Genomic DNA, 9,288 nt, shown 5'->3' with positions numbered 1-9,288 from the left:
GGGGGTCCAGTCATGGGGCCTGAACTCTGGGCCTGGGCGCTGTCCCTCAGCTCTTCAGCTCAAGGCTAGCGCTCTACCACTTGAGCCACAGCACCACCTCCGGCTTTTTTCTTTTTGTTTAGGTGGTGCTGAGGAATTGAACCCAGGGCCTCAGGCATGCAAGGCAAGCGCTCTACCACTGAGCCACCTTCCCAGCCCCTAGGTTCATGTTGTCTGATGGCTCTAGAATCTAGTTTGGAGTTCACCTTGTCAGTAGCTGAGTGACACCAGGGAGGTTGCTCCCATCTCTGGACTCTGGGTCTCTCACTGGCCATGGAGTTACCAGGGGTGTTGAGGGCTAGGAACCACAAATGGGGCTAGATGGGTTCCCTTGTGCTATCTGGAGGTGGAATTGAGTCTTTATGGCAGATAGATATAGGTTCTATTGTGGGGTGAAGATGAGTAGAAGACTGGAGATCTACTGTAAGCCAGTGAGAGTCCCTGCGTTCAGTCCCCAGTCTCTCGCTCACACACAAGATGGGTGGCATGCTTAGGTCTGAGGAGGATGGTGAGTATATAGTTCTGGAATGAGGAGTGAGAGTTGGAAATGCCCACCTTAACCAGGCTTGTGAGCCTAAGGAAAAGAGTAGATCTCAGCCTGGGAAGACAGAGACAGTCTTGTCCAGTCTGATGATTGAGGAAGGGCACCATGGTCTAGCTTCCAGCTGAGAGAGAAGACATGTTCTGGCTTTGGAGGTCCCACCCCCACCCTGTGCCGCCCCATAAAGGCAGAGGCAGCATAACCTCTACCTTCAGTTAGCCTCCCTCCTATGAGGGAGGTCCCCTGCCCTTGAGGGCCTCTTAATGATCCAATCAGATCAGCCTAGGGTTCCCACATCCTGGTCTTGCCCTCCCAGTGCTGGGAGCGCAGTTAAGGAACCAAGGGTAGAGAAGGACTAAAGCTAGACTGTGCTGGTATGTGTTTGGAGCTTCCTGAAATGGGGAGAGGGTGGGAGAGGAATGGGGCGTTGACCCCAGTGTGGCTGTAATAGAGATCGACCTGGGCCAGGAGACAGACAAGTGGCATCAGGCGCCAGGCAGAGCAGAGAGGAAGTTAGAGCAGCCAGGCGGCAGGAAGTGGGCAGCATGGCTGTGTGAGCAAGTCAGGACCAGCTTGGGGCTGGGGGGGGGCAGCTAGTCAGGGGTGTGGTTAGAGCAAAGGCTGGTGGTGGCTGAGGGAGAGGCAGGTGCTGCCACTTGGGGCCTTCACAAATTCCTTCCAGAATCTGTGAATCCCACCCTACTTCCTCAGCCACCTTCAAGAAGGAGGGTACCCCTGAGGGGTCTGTTCATCCTTGTCCTGTTTGGCTTTCAGGGAAGGGTTAAATGTCAGCTCCAGGACAGAGGGTCCATTTCAGGAAATGGAATTTGATTCTTGGTTTGGTTGCCCTCCCTCCAGTCTGGTGTAACATACTTTCCTGCATATACATTTCAGGTGTCAGCATGGTGACTCACCCACCCTTGGGGAAGAAGCCCCCCCTATCCCCCCCCCCACACACATACAAGGAAAGTTTAGGAGAGGTCACCTGGTCTCTCCTTCCACTGTAGAGTCTGATAGCTCCCATTCCGGAAATGGCTGTCGGGACCTGCCAGGGGCTTGGTGGGTTGAAATGTTAGTGGACATGGCCACATCTGGATCTCATCCTCGCCCCCATCAGAGAGGTTGGAGATGTGAGGGAAAGTGTACCCTAGAGCCCTAGCCAGCCGGCACTGGCTTCAGTGTGGCCTGCCCCTTAGTGCCCCCCTCATCTCTGCTTCAGTCAGTTCACACCCACATTTGGGACACACCTCTAAACTGAGCTGTAGTGTCAGCCTCTGGATTGGGCTGGCCACCGGAAGACCCTCCCCTGTTTAGGGTTCCCAGAAGACAGGGCTGTCTGTGTCTCTTCCACTTCCTGTCCTACTCTCTCCAGTTCCTCCCAGGACTAAGATGGGGGAAGGGTGGGATGGGCAGCAGATGGCAACCCTCTCCCGGCTGCCAGCCAGATGGATTCCAGACTCACATCTGGGGGCCTTACTCCTCAGAAGGTGCTGAAAATGGGGGCCTTTGAAGCATCTTTGTCCTGAGCCTCAGAAGACCACTGGGCAACTTTGGCTCCAGCCTGGGTGGGCACATGGGTCTAGGTGGGGCCGCTGGAGAGTAAGGTACCCTCCTTTTTCTCTGCTGGCATGTCCTGTCTGCTTTCCCTCCCTGCTCTGGGTGTGGGAAGCGAGGATGGATGGGGTAGGCAGCTTTGCCCAGACAAGTTACCCCCAGGCTGTCCAGAGCCCACAACCCCTAGCATTGCCCCTGGCTGGATGGTAGAATGGAAAAATTGCACCCACTGGTGCCAGAAAGTGCTGGGACCCTTGCCAGGAAGGCTGGCAATGCCCAGCTAGCAGAGAAGGCCTAGGTGGGTGGCCAGGCACCATCTCCCTCCCCTTTAGGCAGTGGGCAGTACCCGCCTCAAAGTCTCTCTCTTTACAAGGCCTTCTCTTTACTGCTAAGGAGTGGCCCAGGTTACCTGCAGAGGTGCTAGGGCAGGGGCAGAGGGCAAGAGAGGAAAAAGACTTTGGCTACTGTCCAGGAACTGGGCTGGAAGGCAGCAAGCCAGCTGCACCTTCCATCCCCAGGCTGAGCGTAGAGCATGGGACAGTAGAGACCGTTAGAGGGGCTGAATTCCCCACCTTGGAGAAGCCCCTTGGGACCTGTCCTAAGTGTTTTCAACCTTCCTTAGGGCTGCTGCCCTCTGGGTCCAGGGAAGTTACTCCAGCTTGAGGCAGCCCTACCATTCAGGCTCCCCATTCCAGGCTTCTGGTACTCAGAGGGGATCAGAATAGAATTCTAGGTCCACAGGTCAAGATGGAAGGGAGCATAGTAGTTCTAGTCTTGAGGTGGGGACATTGAGGTCCCATCACCCATGGTGCTGAAGTTGACTTAGAGCTCCTGATTTGTAGCCCTTGTTCTCTCTTACCAGCCTGACATCATGCCCATCATCCTAGCTCCCACTTCTGGGCACCCAGAACCAGGGATGGGACTCAGGAAGAGGCATTGCAGCCCCTGAGAACATAAAGGGAAAGGCCTGAGGGTGGTGGGCAAGCACTCACTCTTATGACCCTGTGCCTCAGAGATCCCTGGCCGTTGGATTACCCGTTCTACACCCTCAGACGTCTCAGACAGTACCGCTCCCAGCACCCAGGAGCCCGAGGTACCTCCAGAGAAAGATATTGTCGCCAGCACGGTGGCAGATGTAGCTACCACAGTGATGGGCAGCTCCCAGCCTGTAGTGACCCGAGGCACCACGGACAACCTCATCCCTGTCTATTGCTCCATCCTGGCTGCTGTGGTTGTGGGCCTCGTGGCCTACATTGCCTTCAAGAGGTAAGAGAAGAGGCATGATGGGGACTTGTTGGGGATGTTTGCTCTGAAATGTCCTGAACACATGCCTGTTCTTTTAACTCAACCCCAAACAAAGCTCATCTTCACCCATCATACACTGACCCACTCCAGGGCATGGCTGATCAGTGGTGGTGAGGGAGAAACATGGCCTGGCTTCAGCCCCTTCTGACTCTCAGGCTGCTCTCCCTCTCTCTCTCTTTCTTCCCTCTCCTTTCTCTCTCCCCTCCTCAGTTCCCCACCCCTCAGCCACCTAAGATCTTCCCCCTCCCCCCAATGCCATTCATCCCAATTACCTGGGTGTACGTACATGTTTCTTTTCCTTCTCCCATGTTGCCCTGGGGCTTTTGTGGCACATACATAAGGAATCCAGGAAGTACTCTTGGGAAGCATTTTAAAGTTTCAAATGCATGTTCCATTCTTTTTTTTTTAACTCATCAAAGAAATACATGCTTGTTTAGAACAATGAGAACAAGATCAGTGCCCAAACCCTCCCCCCATGTTCCCCAGCTCCACACTGGATCAAACCCAGGGCCTTATGCATGCTAGGCAAAGGCCAGTATCTTCTAAAGCTTGAAGTAAAAGCCTCCCTTTTCCTTCTCCAAATCCTACTCATCTCCTAGTTGGAATATTTGGAATGGAGACTTCCCAACTATTTTCTGGGCATTTGTTAATATAAACACACACTATATGTAAGTCTTTGTATCATTTCATGTAAATATGCATTTTTTTGTCTCAGTGGGATCATTCTGTACTTATTGTACAATGTGCTTTTCCACTTAATCCCCCTCAGGAGAATCTTTCTCAGAACAAAGATTATCTAATCATTTGCAACCATTCATTCAATAATATGGATGGGTCATAATTTATTTAGCCAAGCCTTTCTTGATGGACATTTGATTTATTTTCAATTTCTGTTATTGCTTATAATTGTTGAAGAAGTGCTTGTATCTACATATTGCTGCACACATGTGGGAGCATTTAAGCAGGCTAGATTGGGGAAAGTAGAATTCCTGAGAAGTCTGTACTATTTATTCTGTGAACCTTTGGAGGATGTTTGCAGAGTGCCGCACCCTTTCTCAAGCAGTTGTTGTTGTTTGGGGCCAGGGTGGGGGAGGGGATGTGTAAAGAAATGGGTACCTTAGGTGCTGTGGGCACCTGCATGCCCCTTGCTCCTCTGGCAGCTCAGCCAGACTGACATTGCAGTCCCTCACCTGTTCCCTGGCTGGCCTGTCTCCTCCCGGCCCCACCCCTTCCAGGTGGAACAGTTGTAAGCAGAACAAACAAGGAGCCAACAGCCGGCCTGTGAACCAGACGCCCCCTCCTGAGGGAGAAAAACTCCACAGTGACAGTGGCATCTCTGTGGACAGCCAGAGCCTGCATGACCAGCAGCCTCATACACAGACAGCCTCAGGCCAAGGTGAGCTGCACTGAGCTGGTGTAATTAAGATTCAACTGTGGGAGTGAATGCCAGAGGACTGGCTAACTGTCTCGGTCGGATGGTGGGAGAGCCAGGTTTTGGGGGATGGGAAGAATGGGAAAGAGAGGTGCTTTTCAATGACTTGGGAAATTGAGGCATTTAGCAATGAAACATCCAGGCTCATCATGTTAATTGTCCCCCCCTAGGGGCTCATTAACTGTCCAAACTAGTTGTAATTAGCCTCCTGCCTTGGACTTCTGGGGAACAAGTTGGTTAAGTGGAGACCTTAATTAGTGGTCCATAGCCGGGCTCCAGGACACTTGCTGTACTTGTCTGGAGCTGAGGAGTCCTGTCTTCTCTGTCTTGATTAATTGCTGGGGGTGAGGGGCTCTGTGGAAGGGATAATGCTGACCCACAGTTGAGGAAGTATCAAATGGGTGAGACAGCCTTCCCCAGGCCCCTCCCAGTCCTGGCCCCATGCAGGACTGCGAATCCCAGACTGGGAGAAGAATGCCTTCTAGGGTCTTAGCCCTGGCACCCAGGAAATGGGGGAGGTTCAGGGAGAACCTGACCACCTCTGGTTCTCTGCAGCCCTCAAAGGTGAAGGAGGCCTGTACAGCAGCCTGCCCCCAGCCAAGCGAGAGGAGGTGGAGAAGCTGCTCAACGGCTCTGCGGGAGAAACCTGGCGGCACCTGGCGGGTGAGCTGGGCTATCAGCCTGAGCACATAGACTCCTTCACCCACGAGGCATGTCCTGTCCGCGCCCTGCTGGCCAGCTGGGCCGCCCAGGACAGCGCCACACTTGATGCTCTTGTGGCCGCTCTGCAGCGCATCAAGCGACCTGATATAGTGGACAGCTTGTGCAGCCAGTCCACAGCCACCTCCCCAGTTTGAGCCTGCCCACCGGGGAGCCCGGCCCCGCCCCCACATTCCAAGGACTGATGCTCCAGCCGGTCCCCATGGAGCCTGTACCCCTGGGGTGGGCCAGCAGTCAAGAGCTGAGCTCCTCTGTGCAAGGTCTCCAAGGCCAGGCCCCCAAATGACAGCCCTGTCACTGCTCCCCTGAGTGACCTCCTTTGCTTCTGATCACACATCTTCTCTAGGAAGAGAGGGGATCTTCCCTGTTTCTGCCCCACCCCATTGCCAGCTCAGGCCTTCCCTCCCTTGTCTCACTGCTGAGTGGGCTGGTCCCTCCCACCGTAGTGGTGTCAGATGGGGCACTGACACCAAGGATCGTACTGGGGGGCAGTGACAAGACCCCAGACACTCAGAAGGCGGTACTGAGGAACCAGAGCCATGGACTCTACACTGTGAACTTGGGGAGCAGGGAGCCTCAAAGTGGCCTAAATACTCCCTTCTTCCCTCACCCCTCAACTCTGGCCAAAGATGAAGAGGATCAGACGTCTGGCTCAGCTGGAAGCAGCTTTGAAACCTAATCTTACCTGCCTCTTTTACAAGAGGCAGTAAAGCCCAGAGAGAGTCAGTGACTTGCCCCAAACCACCCAGCCATGGGAAGGGGCCAATATAGGCTGGCACCTTCCTTTCTGAATGAGCAGCCTTGGGGTTGCTGGAAGGCTGGGGTTGGGGTGAGAGGAGGGTACCAGGTGACCTTCAGGGAAATGTCTTGAAGCCAAGTTCATTCTACTCCCCACCCCTTCCAGCCTCAATTCATTCTTTAGTGGAGAGAGGTTTCTGGTCCATGGCATTCCCAGTAAGGTTAGGTATGGGGTTTGCAGAAAGGAGTTCTGCTTCCTTCTGCCTGTACCCTCACCTTGGGCTTGTCCTGAGGCATTTATGGAGTAATCCATTTCTTGGCGAAGACCTGGAGCCAACCATCCCCTAGAATCAGCCCTAGGGGTCAGAGTCAGTGGACAGCCGCCCCTGCCATGCACAGACACACACAGGATGAGACATCTTGCTTTTTCTTCATGAATTTCCTTCTGTGGAGCCAAGACTGGATCCTGCCTGGGCTGCTGCCAGAGAAGCATCCAGGGAGCTGAGCGAGGCTGGGCGGTCTTCCTTCGCCCCCAGCTTTGGCGGGCCAAGGACTGCCGAGGCTTGAGCAGGCGTCTATCTTCCAAAGGCCAAAGTGTGGAGGAATGCTCCCTTTCCCCTTTCCCAAAGTACAGGATTGGCTGCACCCAGGAGGTGGTAATGGAGGACAGCGGGCCAGTGTGGGAATGCATCAGGAAAGAATGGAGTTGGCCTGTGGCCAGTGGAGGGGGGGAGGGGAGGGTGTTCCCCCACATTTAGAGGCCCCTGCAAAGGACTGTTTTCCTTAGCATGGCCAGAAAGGGGCATGAGGTCTCTGTGGTTTTTCTCCCCCTTCCCGGCCTGTTCTGTTTTGCTTGCTGTTGGAATGAGTGGGGCTCCCCCTCTATTTTGCATGAAGGAGCCCTAGGCAGAGTGTGTATGGATGGACGCATAAGGTCTGCATACGGGCCTAGGAGCATTGCACGAAGATGTAGATGGCACTTCACAGGCCTCCGTCTGTGAGGGCCAGAGGAGCCCCACGTGCCGGCCCCTCTCCCTGGGAACCTGGGGAGTGGGCAGTCTGTATTTATTTTCCTCCCTAGCAGCTGGGGAGGGGGGCGTGGGGAGCTGCAAGTATGGTTTAGCATGTGTTTGTTTCTGGGGACCCTCCCTGCCACCCTTTGGGCCAAGATGGAACCCTTTGTCCTTCCATCTGGGAGCTGCAAGCCCCAGACCCCCATGACCTTCCCTGTCACCTAACCCTTGCATCCTGTGTAATCATTTCTTCAGACCTCCTGAAACCTACACATAAAACATAAATGGTAAACATTAAATAGCAAAGAAAGAAAATTTGGTGCAGAGAGATTGTCTGGTTTGAGTTGGTCGGGGGTGGTGTGTGTATATCAAGGGACCCATATATAATTTCCAACTTGGCAACTTCTTGTCCTATTTTTCCCTATGCTGGCTTTGTCTTGCTTTTGGTAGCAGTACTGGGATTTGAACTCAGGGATTCACACTTACTAGGCACTAGGCATCTAACTGCCCGAGCCGCACCTCTAAGCGCTTTTGATTCTGGTTATTTTTGATGATAGAGCCTTACTTTTTTTTTTTTTTTTTTGGCCTGGGCCTGCACCCAGACTCCAATACTATTTATGTTTCTTGCCAGCTTTTCCTGTTGAGATGGGTCTTTTGAACTTCTTTGCCCAGGCCTGAGCAAAGATTGAGGAACCACAATCCTCCTGATCTCAATCCTCAGCCACATACCCCCCATCTCTTTGCCAGTCCTGGGCTTGAACTCAGGGCCTGGACATTGCCCCTGAGCTTCTTTTGGCTTAAGGCTAGCATTCTAGCTCTTGAGCCACAGAGCCACTTCCAGATTTTTCTGTTTAAATGGTACTGAGGAATCAAACTTAAGGCTTCATACCTGCCAGGCCAGCACTTTGCCTCTAAGCCACATTCCCAGCCCCAATCCTCAGCCTCTCGATTAATTAGTATTACAGGCATAAGCCACTAGCATCTGGCTATTTTCTTCTAAGTTGGGGTGTGCCTGAGCTGGGGCTTGACCTTTGAGCCTTCTACTCCTGCTTGGCTTTTTCTACTCAAGGCTAGCACTCTACCACTTGAGCCACACTTCCACTTCCAGCACTTTCCTGGTTCATTGGAGTTATCATAGACTTTTCTGCTTGGGCTGGCTTTGAACCTTGATCTCAGATCTCAGCCTCCTGAGTATCTAGGATTACAAGCACGAGCCACCCACACCTTACTCTCTGCCTACATTTTACAGAACTCTAGCAAGCTCACACAAGTAGTCCTATAAGTGGGAGGGAGAAGGGAGAAGGAATAGGGGCCCTTTGCCCCCAGATCTTGGAGAGGGAAAGTAAAAAACAGCCATGCAGGAAGCTGTCCAGCTGTGAACTTGACCAGATGTCAAAAGTGAAACTGACCACAGGGGAGCCAGAGGCTAGCTAGGAAGGCCAGGTCATAACCCCGCAGCTCCCAGCCACCCACATGGCCTGCGAGACACACACCACATGCACACTCACAGGCAGAGGCACAGGATCTGGCTCCAGATGGCCTGGTGGGAAGCTGGCTGGCTGGCCTGCAGTCAGCCAAGCAGGGTCCTCCCTCAAGGCTCTGGTGAGCTGGTCCTAACTCAGGCTCCGCCTTGCCCGGCTGTGGGTTGTAAGAGCTCCGGGAGTAGCAGGCTAGTGCTCACGTCTGCGGCTGGTCAGTCAGGTGGCTGCTCAGCCTCTGCTGGACAGTGATCAGGTCCTCTGGTGGGCCTGTCTTGTGGTCACTCAGGAAGGCAGGAAGAAAGTTGTTTATTCCCCAGAAAGAACAACAAACAAGCCTTCTGGACTGCAAGATATAGAAAGAAGGGCCAGTTGGTCCAAGAGTCAGTCATGGGGTTACTCTTTGCCCCTACCCCCCCACCTCCAATCAACTGGGGAGAGAGAGCTGGGTGTGGGGCAGAGGGGCAC

At 53.5% G+C, this 9,288-nt stretch overlaps 1 protein-coding gene across 1 annotated transcript in view; it reads left to right on the top strand.

Annotated features, from left to right (window-relative positions):
* Ngfr (nerve growth factor receptor) overlaps positions 1 to 7,643 on the top strand; it is a 19,354-nt gene extending 11,711 nt beyond the window's left edge. The window contains exons 4-6 of the mRNA XM_013036196.1: positions 3,148 to 3,400; positions 4,675 to 4,835; positions 5,427 to 7,643. Of these exons, the coding sequence (XP_012891650.1) occupies positions 3,148 to 3,400; positions 4,675 to 4,835; positions 5,427 to 5,728 (716 nt within the window). The 3' untranslated portion in view covers positions 5,729 to 7,643. The remainder of the gene's footprint in view (positions 1 to 3,147; positions 3,401 to 4,674; positions 4,836 to 5,426) is intronic.
* Positions 7,644 to 9,288: the final 1,645 nt, after the last annotated feature.

The sequence above is a fragment of the Dipodomys ordii genome, unplaced genomic scaffold (assembly GCF_000151885.1).
Source record: "Dipodomys ordii isolate 6190 unplaced genomic scaffold, Dord_2.0 Scaffold7, whole genome shotgun sequence".
In the NCBI taxonomy this organism is placed as follows: domain Eukaryota; kingdom Metazoa; phylum Chordata; class Mammalia; order Rodentia; family Heteromyidae; genus Dipodomys; species Dipodomys ordii.
The sequence above is the reverse complement of the archived record's forward strand: the minus strand, read 5'-3'. Positions and strand labels throughout refer to the sequence as shown.